At 39.6% G+C, this 19,537-nt stretch overlaps 3 protein-coding genes across 6 annotated transcripts in view; 2 read left to right on the forward strand and 1 right to left on the reverse strand.

Moving 5' to 3' along the window:
* Nucleotides 1–4,059, forward strand: part of Evi2b (ecotropic viral integration site 2B) — a 9,276-nt gene extending 5,217 nt beyond the window's left edge. Inside the window, exon 2 of the mRNA XM_005349423.3 lies at nt 2,368–4,059. Coding sequence (XP_005349480.2) covers nt 2,384–3,739 — 1,356 coding nt within the window. The 5' untranslated portion in view covers nt 2,368–2,383 and the 3' untranslated portion in view covers nt 3,740–4,059. The remainder of the gene's footprint in view (nt 1–2,367) is intronic.
* Nf1 (neurofibromin 1) overlaps nt 1–19,537 on the reverse strand; it is a 259,312-nt gene that overhangs the window by 74,583 nt on the left and 165,192 nt on the right. The window lies entirely within an intron of this gene.
* Nucleotides 14,630–17,683, forward strand: Omg (oligodendrocyte myelin glycoprotein). The gene is made up of 2 exons (XM_005349422.3): nt 14,630–14,835; nt 15,785–17,683. The coding sequence occupies exons 1-2, from the start codon at nt 14,833–14,835 to the stop codon at nt 17,111–17,113; spliced, it is 1,332 nt and encodes a 443-aa protein (XP_005349479.1). The 5' UTR covers nt 14,630–14,832; the 3' UTR covers nt 17,114–17,683.

Genomic DNA, 19,537 nt, shown 5'->3' on the forward strand with positions numbered 1-19,537 from the left:
CTCTGTGGCTTTGGAGCCTGTCCTGGAACTAGCTCTGTAGACCAGGCTGGTCTCGAACTCACAGAGATCCACCTGCCTCTGCCTCCCGAGTGTGAAAAGAGAAACAAGAGTGAGGTATCCTAAGAAAGAAGCAAGTCAGTAAGATCAGAGGAAATTCAGGAAACAGCCATTTGTAGCTGTGGTAAGTTACAGAGAACTTGGTTTAAGAAGGGGAATTTAAATTGAGGTCTAGAAGATCAGTCTGGTCTATAGAGTAAGTTCCGAGACATCCAGGGCTACATAGAGACACCCTGTCTTGAAAAACAAAACAAGAGATAGGTTCAGACATGTAGTCAGCAGGGAAGAGGACTAGGCAAAACAAAACAAAACAAAAAACCCCAACACAGTTGAAGACATTAAAAGATGACATAATTTAATATGGAATCTTTTAGGAAGCATGTAAGCATCTAGGAAGCATGAAAGAAAGTTAAAGCTTGGTTTGTAAGTTTTTCTCTAGACAGAAACAGTGACTCCTTACATGAAGTAGCAACCAGATCATACATGTTAAGAGTAATTAATCAGCACCAGGCAAGGGAATTCAAAGAGATCTGTTTTAAATTTTAGGCTTCAAGCACTAGAAAGAAAATACAAAGGAAGAGACAGACAAAGGGAAAAAAAAACATTTTCTCTTATAAGTTCAGGTCCTTCCAGCTCAAGCTTGAGATCCTAGCACTCAGGAAGTTGAGACAGAAGGGGTTTCTTAAAACACAAAAGAAGGAAAGAAGGAAGAAGGGGGGGGAGAGGGAGGGGAGAGGAAGGGAGAGGAAGGGAGGAGAGGGATAGGAAAGGAGAGACCAAGAAGGATGTCATGTCTCATTATCTACTATATTATCTACCTACCGTACTAGTGGTAGATGGATAAGGAAATAAATACTACTCAAATTGTCAAAATCCTTTATTATACCTTTGGAGTCATGGAAAAACTAGTTTCTTATATACGCCAACTAGTATCTAACACACTGCTATTTGAGACAGTTGACAATGGGGTGTGTGTGTGATGATGTCCAGAACAAGCCCATTATACTCAGCGCTGACAATGTCAGCACAGGGCTCACTTTAGAGTGTGAAGCAACTGAACAGAGCTAAATTAAGTGACCTTACATGCAGAGTTAAGCAGACAGAGTACAACTTTGGAACTTAAGTCGTCAAGGTTCAGCATCTACTACATCCCACAAAAAGACAGCTGACAAGCCTATATTGTGCCCTACCTCTCCTGTGCATGCCTTCTGGGCTGGGAAAGGTGTGTGTGTGTGTGTGTGTTTAACTGGTTCTTATTTATAGTAGTCTAAGATTTAGATCTGCTTCAACATCTCTGGGAAATCTTCCCAAAGTCTTCCCAGGCCAAATCAGTTCCTCTGTTCATCTACTGAGTATGAAGAAACATCAAATCACTACAATTACTTTTATGATTTTGAGACAGGGTCTCTCTATGTAGCTCTGGCTATCCTGGAGTCCTGTGAGTTCCAACACACACACACACACACACACACACACACACACACACACACACACACACACACACACCATGCTGGCTTTGAACTCACAGAGATTGCCTGCTGTTGCTGGAAGGATTAGAGACATGCGCCCAGCTGGAAAGTCACTTTTTAAAAATATGCTGAATTTGCTGATCATGAGATAGATGAGATGTCCACTAAAGAAGTTATATAAATGGACTCACAAAGGAGTTGTAGGCTGAATGTGCAGGTTTGGTCGGTATAGAACAAGGCTGAGAGTGCAAACTTAGAGGAGCAGAATAAAGAAAAGTGAAAGAGAGTGGGAGACTGACTATCAAGCACCTGTACTGAGGTGACTGCGGAAAGAAAGGGATAACTACAGTGGCAGGAAAGAAGACCACGACAGAGCTGCTGAACCGCTGGTGAAGGGATAGCCAGTAAGGTCAAACGTGAAGAACAGAGTAAGGGAGAAGCAAGGAAAGACAACAGTTTAAGGCACCATGGTCACTGGTGCTCTCCGCTGAGGCAGACCACTTACTTCTAGAGACAGAGTGAACAGAGTAGAGAGCACATGGGTCAAGCGGTTGAGGAGAGAGTGAAGGAGTGGAATCTAACGAAGCTAGAGGGGCTGCAAGTTTAAGTGGGGGATTTTATAAAAGAATTAAGACTACTTCCCGGGAACTCCAAACGCTGTAGTATGAACTGGAATATTACATTCTGTCAAGTATAAACCAGAGTAAATACTAACCAAAGGCCTAACCACTCTATTTCAGGTAATGAAGAGTCAAATATAATTAGACATTAAGATGATAGCTAACCATCTTTCTTTTCTCTCCCCTTTTCTCTCTTTTTTCACTGTGAAATCACTGGTAAGGAGGGAACATTCTGAAATGGATTCCAAGTATTTTGTCTTAATTTTGCTTTGTCAATACCTGAACAATACATTTTTCTCAGAGACAGAAGCAATTACAACAAAGCAGCAACCACAGTCCACTTCACTTACACCATCAATGTTATATGATGCAACTAATTCTCAAAACACAGCAGGGAATACTTTAAGTCAAACAACACAAGTCAATGTTTCTTCCGGACGACATATACTGCCTGACAAAATCACTCCTGGACAACCAACACCAGTTGCTTATGTCTCTTCTACAGAACCAGTATTGCACACTTCTGCAAGACCACTTAAATATAACATCACCAGACAAGCAATATCAACAATCAACAGCTCCTTCCCACAAACATCACTACCTGGGTTCACTTTGGCCAATCAATCATCATCTTCTACCCATAATTCTACTAGACAATCACCAAAACCTCCTGTTTATGCTTCTACACAAAAACCACGGTCATCTGCTCCTACCTCTTCTGGGAAATCCGTACTACAGACTGTTCATAATCAATCCATAAAACCAACACCAACTATTTATTCACTTAAGACTAGCAACTCACCAAGTAACACACCACCATTCACTTTAGAACCAACGCGTGGCAAAGGAACTGCACAAAAAACCAAATACAATGTAGTAGCTGCTATATTAATTGGTACAATAATAGTTTCTATGTTAGTAGCTATACTCATGGTTATACTGTGGAAATACTTGAGAAAACCAGTTTTAAATGATCAAAACTGGGCAGGCAGGTCTCCATTCGCGGATGGAGAAACACCAGACATGTGCATGGATAACATTAGAGAAAGCGAAGCATCCACAAAACGCACATCAGTTGTTTCACTTATGACTTGGAGGCCAAGCAAAAGCACACTGTTAGCAGATGACTTAGAAGTTAAGCTGTTTGAATCAAGTGAACACATCAATGATACCAATAACCTCAAAACTGAGAGTGGAAAAGATCAAATAAATTGTGTGTCAGAAGACAGTGCTGATCGGTCAACAATTGGCACAGCTATATCTTCTTCAGATGACGTAGATCTGTCCTTGCCACCTCCCCTTCTTGATCTGGACGGGCACCTATCTGACAAGCCTACAGTAGTAATTGTACCTCCTCTACCAAATGATTCTACCAATCTCCAATCATCTCCAGATAGTCTAAATCGAGCATGTGAAGATCAAGATCAACAGCCATTTCCGCCACCCCCTGACCCTAACTTGTCTCTGTCAGCACTGGATTGTATAAACAGTCAAGAGTCTAACCACGAGATTCAGCACCATGAGTTCTCTATTCCTGACTTCCATCAGGATCTCACCGACTCCCTGCCACCACCACCTCCAGAGCTGTTGTAAAGTGACGGCATGCTTTTGAGCTTGTGCTCCATCCTGAGATGACTCCATCCTGTTCCTGTTCATGGTACAACACACAGAACATGTCAACTGGTCACCCATTGGCTTCTGTTTAGGAACTACCTGACACCTGAGTGAAGCCAATGTACACAGGTAGATTATTAGAGTGGTATATTACCAGCTATAGAACTTATTTTTAAAGCAGAGTGCCTTTTATATATGTGAATAACACATATGTCAATAACATAACCATTTTGGAAACATGTAATCTATATATACTTACTGCTACCCAATAGATTTTCCCCTTGAAAGGCTGTATATAAACTTGTGTTGACTAAATAAAATTTTATTTTTCCATCTCAAAATTTTGGGTGTAGTAGAAATGAGAAATTTTAAATAGTCTTAAATTTTAATACTTCAAATACTAAATATTTTTGATTTATGGGAATGAGAGATTATATGTCTAAGAACAAGTCATTTCCAGTTTTGTTTTTCCTGAAACACACAGACACAAAAATCATATAAAATGAAATCAGAGGGCTGTGCTGGGGAGCATTTACCCTGAAAAAGTAAGGACCTACCATAAAATGCACACATTTTTCTTTTTTTATAACTAAAAATTTATGTGTATGAGTGTTTTGCCTGCACGTATACAAATGCACCATACATATGCCTGGTGCTTAAGAAGATCAGAAGACAATGCTGGGTGCAGGATCCCCTGATCTGGTGTTACCGATGTTTATCAACTACCATGTGGGTGCTGGGAACTGAATCTGAACCTTCTGCAAGAGCAGTAAGTGCTCTTAACCACTGCAACCCCTTTACTCTTCTTTCCTACTCCTAGTCTTCCTCAAATGACACTGTTTTTACTTATTTTGTATGTTGGGGAGTGGGGGTAAAGGTGCAAGGAGACAAGTGGCTTTTGGAGGTTGGAGGACAATTTGTGGAAGCTGATTTTCTCCTTCCACCCCAAGGACAGAATCCAGAACTCAGGTCATCAGTCCTGATGTGTGATAGTTTGATTGTATTCTGACAATAAAGTTTGCTTTGAATCAAAGGGTGGAGCTAGCCACTAACTGACCAAAATTAACCATAGAGGTTTTGGGGACTTAGGAAGTAGTAAGGTGGCGCTGAGAGAGGATCTCGGCCTTTTTGGAAGAAGGAACAGAGGAGGTAGGAAGTCACTGGTGGTTGCTCTGTTGCTTCTCTGTTTTTCAGGTTCGTACCCTGATAACTGACTCCCAATTTTTTATTGATAAAGAATAATTAGATGAATGCATTAAGCACCTTTTATTCACTGAGCCATCTCACTGGACCCAAAGTGTAGACTTTTTTAAAAACATGCTAGGGTAGCATGAACTAATCACTTAGACAAAATCAAGTGCTATGGAGGAAAGGAGAAAAAAAACAGAAGTGGTGGGTATGTTTCTTGCTACATATTTTATACCTATTTATAAATTTATGTTATCTCATTTTTGTATTTTGAGACATGGTTTCTCTGTGTAACAGGCTGTCCTAGAACTCATTCTGTAGACCAGGCTGGCCTTGAACTCAGAGAGACCCACCTGACTCTGCCTCCTGAGTGCTGGAATTAAAGGTGTGCACCACCATTGCCCAGCTATACTTACTTTAAAATCACATTTTAATCTAGAAATGGTAAAAAAAAAGAAGAAGAAAATAAAAAGAAAAACCCATACATGTGCACATGTGTACCAATGTGAAATGTTAAAAGAAAAATCTCTGTGTATGTGTGTGTACTACCTGCCTGTGTGAGGGTGTTTGTGGAGGCCATAAGAGGGTTTCAGATACACTGTAACTGCTGTCACAGGTGATTATGAGCTGTTATCTAACATGGTTGCTGGGAACTGAACTTGGGTCCTCTAATATAGCAGTAGGCTCTCCAGACTGTTGAACCATCTCTATAGCTCCAACCACCCTTTTTAAATGTAGAAGTTCAACTTTAAACCATTACCTGACAATTGATGAGTATGAGACACTAGATAGGGGCAGGCACAAACTCGGTCAAAGTAGAGAGGTGAGTGGGTAGTGGCCTACTTTTGTGTGCAGACACCAGTGAAGTCTGACAAGCACATCCTTTTCCTTCTCATTTTGACCTTAAGTCCAAGGGAAGAGAGCACAGATTCTGTGACATTTCAAAATATAATATAGTATTCATTTGTAACATTAGTGTTCAAATACTAAAAACCCATCTGGTATAAAAACAAGCAGCCTCTTGGGCAGTGGAGTTTTATTTATTATAATTATCATAATAATAATTATTATTGTTCCTGCTTTCTGAGATAGGGTTCCTCTAAGAAGCCCTGGCCTTCCTGGAACTCTCTATATGAACTAGGGTTTTCTAAAACTCACAGAGACCCCCCTGCCTTTGCCTCCCGAGTGCTGAGATTAAATGTGAGGCTGTCTCACTGACCTAAATGTTAGTTTACACACAATGCTTATCTTATTTCTTGAAAGCCACCTCTTACTGACAGCCCGTACTGCAGAAACACCCGTCAAGTTACTTATTTCAAGCACTGTGGCTTTTCATCCTTTAACACTGGGTCTCTTCTGTCATCCACATCAAAATTTCTTTCATGTTTTCAAACAGCATTTTAAGGCTAATTTACACAGCAACATAAAGAATTTTGCGAATTTCTTGTTCTTTAAGTATTTGATTAGAGTAGTGAGGTCTTGCAGTTTGTGTCTAAAATACCACAAATCACCAAAACTCCTCCAAAAGGCTCTTTCCAAAGTTTTGTTCCTTTCAACACTTTCCTTATTGACCTCTTGAAAACAGATATTAGGAATACCTCTTAGATAAAGCAAGAGTTAATGGAGGAGCTGGAGAAATGGCTCAGCGGTTCAGAGAGCTTGCAGCTCTTCTAGAGACTCAGGTCCAGTTCCCAGCACCAACATGACAGTCCACAACTGTTCATGACTCCAGTTCTATGTGTGTACTTTGCCCGAATGCATGTCTGTTTACCACTCGTGTGTCCCTGGTGCCCGTGGAGACAGAAGAGAGCACTGGATCCCTGGAACTGGAGCTATAAATGCAATGAGCCACCACGTGGGGGCTGGAAACTGACCTGGGCTCTGTGAGAACAAGAGCTCTTCACTACTCACTCATCTCTCCAGCCGCAAAGAAAAAAAATCCTTTTTTTTTCTGTCTTCCTATTTACTTTTTTTATTTTTAAACTTTTTTATTCATTTTACACATGACCACAGTTTCCTCTACCTTCCCTCCTTCCCACCTCCTCCCCATCCCACCCTACCATCCACTCCTCTGAAAATGTAAGGCCTTATGTCCCTCAACTGAACGAACAGATAAAGAAAATGTGGCACATCTCCACAATGGAGTATCACTCAGTTGTTACATCATGAAATTTACAGGCAGATAGATGGAATTAGGAAGAAAAACCATCCTGAGTGAGGTAACCCAGGCCCAGAACGACAAACAGTATGTACTCACTCATCAGTGGATATTAGATGTAAAGCAAAGGATAACTGGACTACAATCCGCAGTCCTAGATTAGCTAGGTAACAAATGGGGACCCTAAGAGGGACACAGGGATCGCCCTAGGAAAAGGAAATAGTTAAGGTTTCCTGGGTAAATTAATGGGGGGTAGAGGAAGGGAATGGAGGTGGAGGGAGGAAAACATGAGAGAAGAGGATGGTCAAGTTGGGGGAGGGAGGATGGAGGAGAGAAATGAATGAGGTATCTTGATAGAGGGAGCCAAATAAATAAATTTTATACAAATTAGGAGCTATTCTTAGCTTTTCTCCTGTTCTCTCTATAGCAGATACTAGAGGTAACTGAAATTATTATTTTATTTAAAGAAATTCTCTGCGGGGAGGGCCGCGGGGAAAATTCACATTTACTGCATGCAAATTCTCCCTGCTAAAGTCTGGAGAAGCCCAGCAGCCCAGCAGTGACAATCCCTGCTTACTCAGTAGGGAGACATGGAAACTAATAAAACAAATGCAAGAGAGAAGAAAATGTTGGGGTGGGGAGTAAAAAGATCAACTTCAGAGAAATGATTGCCAAGTTAAGATGCTAAAGAGAAAAAAGAACAAGGTATGGGACAGCAAGATAGCTCATTGAGTAAAAGTGCTTGCTGCCACGCCTGACAATGTGTGCCAAATATCTTGAGCACATGTGGTACACACACATGCATACAATAAAGAACTTAAAAATAACAAGGCAATGGGAATAATAGGTCAACGGAACTTCATATTATATACAAGTGGTGCTCTCATCAGATCTTCAGTATCAAGCCGGGCGGTGGTGGCGCACGCCTTTAATCCCAGCACTTGGGAGGCAGAGGCAGGCGGATCTCTGTGAGTTCGAGACCAGCCTGGTCTACAAGAACTAGTTCCAGGACAGGCTCCAAAACCACAGAGAAATCTGTCTCGAAAAAACAAAAAAACAAAACAACAACAACAACAACAAAAAAAAACAGATCTTCAGTATCAGCCTGGAAGACCATTTAGTAATACCCTACCACCCCAGTTTTCTTAGCTACTGAGAAAAACAGGACCAGGGAAAGCAAATGACTCAGTCAGAAATCATACTTAATTCTGCTCAAAAAGGAGAGTAGCAAAATACTTGAGAATTTATAATTGAAATGCTATGTATGAACAGACCAATGAATACAAATGAATGTTCAGAAATAAACTCAAACACCAACTCAGTAAGAGTAAGTGCTAGGACAACTCAATAGATATTTGAAAAAAGAAAATTGGATTCACATTTTACACAACATTAGAATAAACACAAAGTGGACAGAAGATCTAAAAAGAAAGCATGAAGTCAATACGATACAAAAAAATGCTGCTAAATTCCTTTATAAACTCAACGTGGGAAAACATCTTCCAAGTTGGGACTCAAAATCTAGAAGCAACAAAAGGAAAAGAAAAACTCAATTATATGAAAAATTTCAAAAATCAAAACCAAAATATAATTCAGCATTAAAAAAAATCAAAAGACAGGCAGCAGTAAAGCACACCTTTAATCCCAGCACTTGGGAGGCAGAGGCAGGCGGGTCTCAGTGGGTTTGAGGTCAGCATGGTCTATAAAACGAGTTCTAGGACAGCCAGGATTGTTACACAGAGAAACCCTGTCTGAAAAATACTAAAAACCAAACATGGAGGTGGTGGGGGAGAGAGAGGGAGAGAAGGAGGGAGAGAGAGAGGGAGGGGGAGGGATGGAGGTAAGGAGAGAGATATTAAGAAAGAAGGTGGCTGGTAAACAAAGCAAACTACTTAAATGTTTATATAATTCAGTTTGGCAGTTCTACGCTTTAAAAATGGTTTATTCCAGCTGGGGACATCCCCGTGGACACCTGGGATCCCCCTAGAGCCAAGTCTCTTGCCAACCCTAAAATGGCTCCCTTAATGTAGATATCTTTTTCCCTGCTCCTATACCCGCCCTTCCTCCATCTCCACTCTCCCACTCCCCCAAGCTCTCTCCAGTCTTTCCTTTCTCCCTTCTCTCTCCCCCTCTCCCCTTCCCCCATCCCCACCCTCACCCCCTTGCTCCCAACTTTTGCCTGGCCATCTTGTTTGCTTCCAATTTCCAGGAGGATCTATATATGTTTTTCTTTGGGTTCACCTTGTTACTTGGCTTCTCTAGGCTTGCGAACTATAGGCATAATGTCCTTTGTTTATGGCTAGAGTCCACTAATGAGTGAGTACATACTTGGGCAGCAGAGCAGAGGGTGCCTGAACCAGCCTTGCCCCAGTATCACACTGATGATTATCTCGAATATCACCATAGAATCTTCATCTGGTGACAGATGGAAATAGAGACAGAGACCCTCATCAGAGCAACGGACTGAGCTCCCAAGGTCCAGTTGAAGAGCAGAAGGAGGGAGAAGATGAGCAAGGAAGTCTGGACCATGAGGGGTTGGTCCACCCACTGAGACAGTGTGCCTGTTCTAATGAGAGCTCACCAAATCCAGGTGGACCAGGACTGAATGAGCATACAACCAAACCGGACTCTCAGAATGTGGCTGACAATGGGAGCTGACTGAGAAGCCATTGATAAAGGCACTGGGACTTGTTTCTACTGCATGTACTGGCTTTTTGGGATCCTAGTCTATTTGGATGCAAAGCTTCCTAGGCCTGGATGTAGGGGGGAGGGCCTTGGACTTCCCACAGGGTAGGGTTCCCTGCCCTCTCTTAAGGAGGGAGGGGGAGGGAGAATGGTGAGTGGGAGAACAAGAGAGGAATAGGAGGAGGGGAGGAAGTTGAAATTTTTGAATGGAAAAAAAATAAGTAAATTTGAAAAATGGTTTTTTCCATATTCTTATTTGTTGTCAGCAGGAAATTCAGTCAGAAGTTAACTGTGTTATAGACTATGCAATCCTAATCAAAACATTTGAAATTATCTGGAGTGCTCAAAAATTTGAGAGCTCAGATCTTTACCCAAAGGAAGCTCAATAGGCATGTATGTATGCATCTGTATGTGTATCAATAGGCATGTATGTATGCATATGTATGTGCATCAATAGGCATGTATGTATGCATCTGTAAGTATATCTTTAGAATTCCAAGCTTGGAAATACTTCTGGTCTCAAACATTTTAAGAAAAGGATGTTGAAGGGTGGAGTCATGCAATGGTGTATTATTTGTGTTTTAATAAATAAAGCTTGCCTGAAAATTAGAGGGCAAAGCAGCCACACTAGTCAGCTATACAGGTCAGGGAGTGGTGACACATACCTTTAATCCCAGGATTTGGAAGACAGAGGCAGAAGAACCTCTGTAAATTCAAGACTACCCTGGGCTACACAAAATCAATCCAGAAACAGATTGAGGTGGTGGTGACTCACACACCTTTAATCCCAGTGTTTGGGAGTCACATACCTTTAATCCCAGCAGTAGGGAGGTGGACACAGGATTTTGCCCTTTCAGTGTGAAGATTTGGTAGAGGTAAAAAAAAAAAAAGTCTCTCTAGTGGCTGGCTGTTGTTTCTCTGATCTTCAATTTGAACTCCAATATCTGTCTCTGGGTTTTTATTATTTGTGCTACAGAGAGATGGCTCTCATTTGTTGTGACATTTGTTGTAAGCCAGGACAATGGTGGCACATGTCTCTAATCCCAGACCTTGGGAGACAGAGGTAGGTGAATCTATGAGAGTTTGAGAACAGAGCAAATTCCAGGACAGCCAAAAATACACAAAGAAATCCTGTCTTGAGAAATGAAAAACAAAAACAAACCAACCAAGCAAACATTTGCATTTGTTGCTTTTCCAGGTTTGACTCCCGGCAACCATATGTCATCGCACAGCCTTTTTGTGACTGCAGTCTCAGGGACCTACGCCGTCTTCCGATCTTAGTCAGCACAGGCATACACATGTGATGCACAGACACACATACAGGTCAAACATTCATAAACACAAAATAATAAAATAAATTTTAAAAAAGAAATGGGATGCAGAATCTGCATCAATGACAGTATTTAGGCTCACAATTATGGGGAACATTCAATGTTACCAATTCAAGAATAAAGGAAAATTGGAGCTGTTGACTAAAATGAAATGGCTACTACCTGGCAGGTGGTTTGCTGTATTTCTCACAATGCTGTCACAATATAAATAGCCTTAGACACAAAAGATATGTTAACTAATTTAATTCTTAATCTAGACCAGATAAAATCTGTGGTGAATTTATCTAAAGTGTAATTAAAGCTTCTGCATAGCATATAAGGTAAGTTTTAACAAATACTTGTTTTGTTTTTAAGTTAATCTTCTTGCCAGGTAATGTGGTACACACCTTTAATCCCAGCACTTGGGAGGCAGAAGCAGGTGGATCTCTGTCTCAGGTCAGTCTGGTCTACAGGACCAGATTAGGACAGTCAGAGCTACGTAATAGAGAGACCCTCTCTCAAAAATCAAACAAACAGCGGCTGGAGAAATGGCTCAGTGGTTAAGAGCACTGACTGCTCTTCCAGAGGTCCTGAGTTCAATTCCCAGCAACCACATGGTGGCTCACAGCCATCTATAATGAGACCCGGCGCCCTCTTCTGGCCTGTGGGCACACATGAAAGGAATGCTGTACACATAGTAAATAAATAAATCTTAAAAAAAAATCAAACAAACAAATAAAAAAGAGTAACATACTATCTAATTTTCTGAGAATCTTTAACAGTGTAAAAGATTGCTGTATTTAGCACGCAGGAGGCAGACGCAGGTGGATCTCTGTAAGTTCGATGTCAGCCTGTTCTACAAGAGCTAGTTCCAGAACAGGCTCCAAAGCTACAGAGAAACCCTGTCTGGGGGGTTTGACAAATTGAGTTCCGGGCCAGCCAGGAATATACAGGGAGATCAACCTATTTTGTTTTGTTTTCTGCTTGTTTGTTGAGTTTGTTTTTAAAGTCTAGCATCCTCATTTTAAATGTAGCTTATCTTGGACTTGATCACACAGGGTGTGTGTGTGGAGGGAATTGCTGTATTTAACATTGAAACGACAACCCCTTTTTCTTTCTGAGAAGCTACAGTCATCTTTAATACTAAATTCTAAATGAAAAACAGCACCGCAGAATCCAATCCTAATGTGCTCGAACATATGGACTACTGTTGGCAGTGTTGAGGGGAGAGGTTATAACACCCTTGGAGGACAGGGTTTGCTGCTGGTTTTAAGACTAAGCTTAAATTAATTTTGAACCCATTAACTAATTAGTGACATAGTATGTTCTTTCAAATAAAAGTACTGGTGTAATACAAATAGGTCATTCCATGTCTGTAATGGCATAATGGATTTTCCTAAGAGGGATTTAGGGTCTGGCAAATTGATCCTAGTCTTATCCCTTGAAGTGTAGTGGTTGGTACATGAGCCGAAATGGAATGCTAATTGTCAAAAACAAACCATTCTCACCTCCAAAACATACTGCCGAATGCAGTATTTCAAATATTATTTTTAAGGCTCATCACTGATGAGCAGATTCTGAAATTCATACAAATAATCTCAAGTTCAAATGAAGACTGAAAGTAAAATGGAAATGAAATAACAAATCAATACCAATCTCTAATGATGCAGGTCTCTGGAGTGTAGTTCCTTTTCGAGGAACACTGGTTTTATCTAAAAGATGGCTCCTATAAGATAGGTCTAAGAAGAAAAGCTGTAGATTTCAATACAATCAGTTCCTTTTTCGATACAAATAAAATGACAGTTCACAAAATTTAGGGAGGGAACACAAACTAATTAGTGCCTACACATTTTTCAACATGTAATATGCTAATAATTGCTGGGTTTTGTTTTTTTTAATATTTATTTATTTATTATGTATACAATTTCTACATGTATTCCTGCAGGCCAGAAGCGGGCACCAGACCTCATTACAGATGGGTGAGCCACCATATGGTTGCTGGGAATTGAACTCAGGACCTTTGGAAGAGCAGGCAATGCTCTTAACCACTGAGCCATCTCTCCAGCCCCCTAATTGCTGGTTTTAAAATGGTGACAATTTGAAAGTAAATATCACATTTTTTTGTTTTCTTTCATAAAGTAAAATAGTCATTTTTGTAAATTAGATTTGAGTTTTAATTGATCATTTATATAACCAGTTTACCTAAAATACCATAAATCTAATTATATTTTATAAAATTCGACTATGGTTTTATCTTTTATAAATATTGTTGGGTATATTTTTAAACCTACTAACTTTCTGGGAAAAATAAAATATAAATATAAAGCACCAAGTAAATAATTAAAAAGTATTAGTTTTATTATATTTTGAGACAGGGTCTCATCTACTTTAGGCTGGTCTTGAATTCCTATCTGCCTGCCTCTACCTCCTGAGTGCTGATATTACAGGTCTGTCCTGCCTTTCCAGCTTTGATACTGTTAGTCAAAAATAAATCAAAATAATGGTCTTTTATACAGTCCCAACAATACCTCTCTAGAAAGTAATACTCTATCCATAAAATCCAGAGTAAGTATCATGGGAAAAACAACAATTAAAGCTCCATCCTATTCAAATATATAAAATATGAACAATTATTAAACCATTTGGATTGAAAACTAAAAGTCAAGTATTGGGGAGGGAAAAAAATCTAGTATCTGCCAGGTAAGGTGGTGCACATCTTTAATTCTAGTACTCAGAGGCAGAGTCAGACAGATTTCTGTGAGTTCCAGGCCACCCTGGTCTACAAATTGAGTTCCAGGCCAGCCAGGGATATACAGGGAGATCACCCTATTTTGTTTTGTTTTCTGTTTGTTTGTTTGTTTGTTTTTAAAGTCTAGCATCCTCATTTTAAATGTAGCTTATCTTGGACTTGATCACCGGCACTAAGGAAATGGTGGGAGAGCATGAAGTGCTGGGACAATGTAACTGACCTGTGGGTAGCATTAGTCAAATGATCTTTTGAATAAGGAATTTAAAAACAAAATAATCATATTGAAGAATTCCTGTACTTCCTAAAAGGTAAGATGAGACATGTATGTGGCTGATAAATTTGAAAAGCTAATTAAATATAATAATAACAATGATGGAGAAAGACATAAAAATCAAGATTTTATCATGATATAAAATGGTAACATGACAACTGAACAATTTTTGAAAAGATCATAAAAATGCATAGATTAAAATTAGTTCAATTAGTATCCTAGAAATCAATTCACAACAAAAGGTTAAGTCCATTTTCAGTATTTCCACACATAAAAAGAATGTAGAGGCTTTAACAAGAATTACAGCAAGGAAATGTTAAATGTGCAACACAAGCTCAGAGAAATATACAGAGAGAAGTAAATGCTGTATTTAACATTGAAACGACAACCCCTTTTTCATTAAGTATTCCATCCAGTAGGAAATCAGAGCTATGTAAGAGATTCTCAGATCTGTAAATTAAAAAAAAAATGTTCATTTCGTTGCGTATGCACCTCTTGCAATAAATTTGAGTCAGCACCAATGACAGCTCTGCAGTCCTCCTATGTGGTACTGATCAGGTGGTTGCAGAGCTTCAGCTCACAGCAACACAATGCAGCTGAGCAGACAAGCACAGCTCACAGACAGAAACCCTTCCGACTCTCCAGAACAAGACGACCTTTAAGCCTCAAGTTTCCCGGAGAAAATGAGATGCTGATGTTGAAGACGACATTATGGTAAGCAGCTACTTAAATTGGTAAAAGACCGACTTTGGATTTTTCCTTGCCTTTTCGTTTTTGTTTTTTCTTTAAGCCAATGTTAGGACTGAATATATTCAATAACAAGTGCATGCACCAAAATCTGCTGCAGTAATAGTTGAGGTTTTCTTTTTAATGTCCACTCACTTTGTAAATATATATATATATATATATATCTATATATATATATATATAGATATATATATATATATATATATAGCTTTTCCTTTAGAATTGGTACTGAAATATACTGGAAAAAACATCACTTTACAAAATGTGAGGTTTAAAGGTATGCTCTCAGTCTTGATTTTTCCGAGTTCATTAAAACATTTTACCAGGATGCAGTTATTTATAAAAAGATGAAATTTCAAAATATTGTTTTAATATAACTGCTTTAACATCTCGAACTACACACATATTGTGTCTTACAATACTGCAGAGATTTAAGAAAAACAGACACGACAGCCATTTTTTCTGAATAAGAAAACATATTATCAAAAATAGTAACAGCCTAAGACTATAAAGCTCCTCATTTGTAGACAATGCCATTCTGTCCCTATTAAGGCTTTGAGAAGATAAATCAGAACAACCACGGTAAAGGGTAAAAATAAGAAAGAAAACGCAGGAGAGCCTCTCTCTGTCTCTCTCTCTGTCTCTCTGTCTCTCTCTGCCTCTGTCTCTTTTTTCTCTCTGTCTCTCTCTCTCCCTCAATCCCCCCAACCCCCAACTACCACATAGCCCCAGTTGAAGGATTAGGCATTTGGACTATAAATGAAGGGCAGCTTTGTTAGTTTAATCACTGGAACAATTATAAAAGGACTCAACAACAAGGAGGTTTATTGAAAATTTTGCCGAATGCTAACTGACCCATGCAGATGCTGAAAGTGTATTTGCATATTAAAAGAAGGATGTATCTGTTTGTTTTCAGGCTTTGATGGAATATCAGATACTGAAAATGTCTTCCTGCCTGTTTGTCCTTCTGTTTCTTACGCCTGGCATTTTATGCATTTGTCCTCTCCAATGTATATGCACAGAGAGGCACAGGCATGTGGACTGTTCGGGCAGAAACTTGACTACATTACCACCTGGACTCCAAGAGAACATTATACATTTAAATTTGTCTTATAATCACTTTACTGATCTACATAACCAGTTAACCAAATATACCAATCTGAGGACCCTGGATATTTCAAACAACAGGCTTGAAAGTCTGCCTGCTCAGTTACCTCGGTCTCTCTGGAACATGTCTGCTGCTAACAACAATATTAAACTTCTTGACAAATCTGATACTGCTTATCAGTGGAACCTTAAATATCTGGATGTTTCTAAGAATATGCTGGAAAAAGTTGTTCTCATTAAAAATACCTTGAGAAGTCTTGAGGTTCTAAACCTCAGCAGTAACAAACTTTGGACAGTTCCAACCAACATGCCCTCCAAACTACTTATTGTGGACCTGTCTAATAACTCACTGACACAAATTCTCCCAGGGACATTAATGACCCTGACAAATCTCACCCATCTTTACCTGCACAACAATAAGTTCACATTCATTCCAGATCAGTCTTTTGACCAACTTGTGCAGCTGCAAGAGATAACGCTTCATAATAACAGGTGGTCATGTGACCATAAACAAAACATCACTTACTTACTGAAGTGGGTGATGGAAACAAAAGCCCATGTGATAGGGACTCCTTGTTCTGATCAAGTGTCTTCTCTGAAGGAACAGAGCATATCCCCCACAGCTCCTGGATTTACCTCAAGCCTATTTACTATCAGTGGGATGCACACAGTGGACTCCATTAACTCTCTGAGTGTGGTAACTCAACCCAAAGTGACCAAAACACCCAAACAATACCGAGGAAAGGAAACAACATTTGGTGTCACACTAAGCAGAGGTACCACTTTTACTAGCACTGGTAAGGCTTTGGTGCCCTATCCAGAAGACACATCCACAGAAATGACCGATTCACATGAGGCAGCAGCTGCAACTCTAACTATTCACCTCCAAGATGGAGTGATTTCAAACACGAGCCTCCCTAGTGCAGCAAAATCATCCCCAACACCCATGACCCTAAGTATCACCAGTGGCATGCCAAATAACTTCTCTGAAATGCCTCAACAAAGCACAACCCTCAACCTCCGGAGGGAAGAAACCACTGCAAATGTAAAGACTCAACTACCTTCTGTGGCTAGTGCTTGGAAAGTAAATGCTTCACTTCTCTTTATGCTCAACGCTGTGGTCATGCTGGTTACTTAAGGGTCTGCAGTTTCTGAAACTAAGGAAAGCCTTCCTCCCTGATGTATAGCTGGGAAAATATGCCCCTATCTAACCAGTGACTCAAGCTATATTATGTATTCAAGAAAGCCAGTCTTGTATTTCTGAATTTGATGTAAATGAAGCAACTTGTCTTAATTAAAAGAAGTGCACAATGTCTTGGTACTTGCTGCTATTTTACTGTCTTAAGTAAAACTAATGACTTTTTTTTTTAATGAAATGTTTCCTTTTTAAGGCTTCAACTTATTGCACAAATGCTGAAAGCATCTAAACTTTAATATGTATTTTATGTATGTTTACACTGTTAATGTCTGGGAAAAAAATAAAAGGTCTATGCTCTAACTGTGTCGCTTGACTTTCTAGACATTATAATAATCTATTTAGTAGAATCGAGATGAACTAACAATTTCTGCTTTAGAGAGTCCTGATAGGGCTTTAAGGTGGATGAAATGTGGGGCACTCAGGGATTTTAGTACTTCAGTAGAACCAAGGCTGCCACTCTGTAAATGGTTACACACATCATTATTTTCCACAAGCTAGAGTGGTTTTAAATCTAAACGATGTTCTGCTTCTGAGGAACTCTTGGCTACTTTACAGTTGTATAATGGACAAATGCTCTTCAAAAGGCTAGGAGACATTTGGCTTTGCATTTTAACAAGGAAAATTTAACTTGGTTTTTTATGTAAGAAAAGAATTAAAAACAAAAGAATAAAAAGTTTTAGTTTAAGTATTTGTTAGAGTTTTCATGGATATTTAATAGATCATTCATTAATTTCAAAATTAAATGTTTACAGTTAAATTTTACGACTATAGGAGAAATTTATCTTTTATAAATATTTTATAGATAAATCTTTTATAAAATCAGAAATTATAACAATCTGATCTAACAAATTTAAAGTAAGATTAGTTTGTGGCTCAAACCATGGAGTCTAGCAACAGCTTGGGTCATTCTGAGGGAGCCTGTGGGATGGAGGGAAGGAAGAAAGGAAGGAATGGGATTCCTTAGGTGCCACAAAGGAATTATTAGGTAATTATCTAATAAAGTGGACTAACAAGGTTGGGCAGGGGACAAATTTGATACTCCACATCAACTGCACTGGACTCCAACTAGAATGAAATAGTGAGAATTTTCGACAAAATTTGTAAGTACTTAATGAATTAGTAACAACATAAGAAATACTGAAAATTAACAGAAAAGGCCTCAGTAAAGGCTAAATTAAAATGTAAAATAACACACCCAAAGCATTTCTAAATTTGGGGAAAGTACAAAAGTAACTTGTTATGCTTTTTCCTAAAAAAAAAAAAAAAATTAAATTAAAAAATCCAAATAGTCTTCTTTTCTGGATTAAGATCACAGCCGCCTCCTGCCCTGCCCTGCCCTCCGTGTATGTGTGGGCTGTCTGCATGTGAGAGTGGATGAATCAGCTGTCTTCCTCTTCCTCCATTGCTTTTTTTTTTTTTTTTTTTTTTTTTTTTTTTGAGACAGGGTTTCTCTATAGCCTTTTTTGGTTCCTGTCCTGGAACTAGCTTTTGTAGACCAGGCTGGCCTCGAACTCACAGAGATCTGCCTGCCTCTGCCTCCCGAGTGCTGGGATTAAAGGTGTGCACCACCACCGCCCGGGGCTCCATTGCTTTTTGCTTTTCTGGCTTGAGATGTGGTTTTCTCACTGAAGAAAAGCTTCCCAGCCAGGCGGTGGTGGCGCACACCTTTAATCCCAGCACTCGGGAGGCAGAGGCAGGCGGATCTCTATGAGTTCGAGGCCAGCCTGGGCTACAAGAGCTAGTTCCAGGGCAGGCTCCAAAGCTACAGAGAAACCCTGTCTCGGAAAAACAAACAAAAACAAAACCAAAACAACAAAAAGCTTGCCATTTTGGCTAGGCTGGGTGGTAAGTTAGCTAACAGTGAATTGTCTGTTCCCACCCCAACCGCAATGCTAGAGGTTACAGGCACATGGAGCCATGTCTGATATTTTTTAATGGGTCCTGGTGACTCCCAACCCCAGTCCTCATGCTTCACTGAAGAGCACGGATCCTTACCCAATGAGCCAACTCCTCAGCCACAGAAGAATAACTCCATTCAGAAAGGAAAGTAACAGTACTGAACACTTCTTCAAGCCTTTTTTCATTGTAGTGTTGAGACGGGGTCTCACTATGTAGCACTGGCCAACTTGAAACTCCTTATGTAGACCAGGCTGGCCTCCAATTCCCAGAGATGTACCTGCCTCTGCTTCCAAGTGCTGAGATTAAAGGCAAGCACCATTATGCCTGTCCTAAAACTTTTTCTTTCTTTTTTTAAAAGTAGAATTAAGTTTATGGAAAATTACAGGTATAGTTCAATAAAAATCTTTCTTTATATTGTCTCTACAGTGGCTTCTGAATATTTTTCTGCCTCTATAAACTTGTCTC

The sequence above is a fragment of the Microtus ochrogaster genome, chromosome 7, assembly GCF_000317375.1.
Source record: "Microtus ochrogaster isolate Prairie Vole_2 chromosome 7, MicOch1.0, whole genome shotgun sequence".
NCBI classification, from domain to species: domain Eukaryota; kingdom Metazoa; phylum Chordata; class Mammalia; order Rodentia; family Cricetidae; genus Microtus; species Microtus ochrogaster.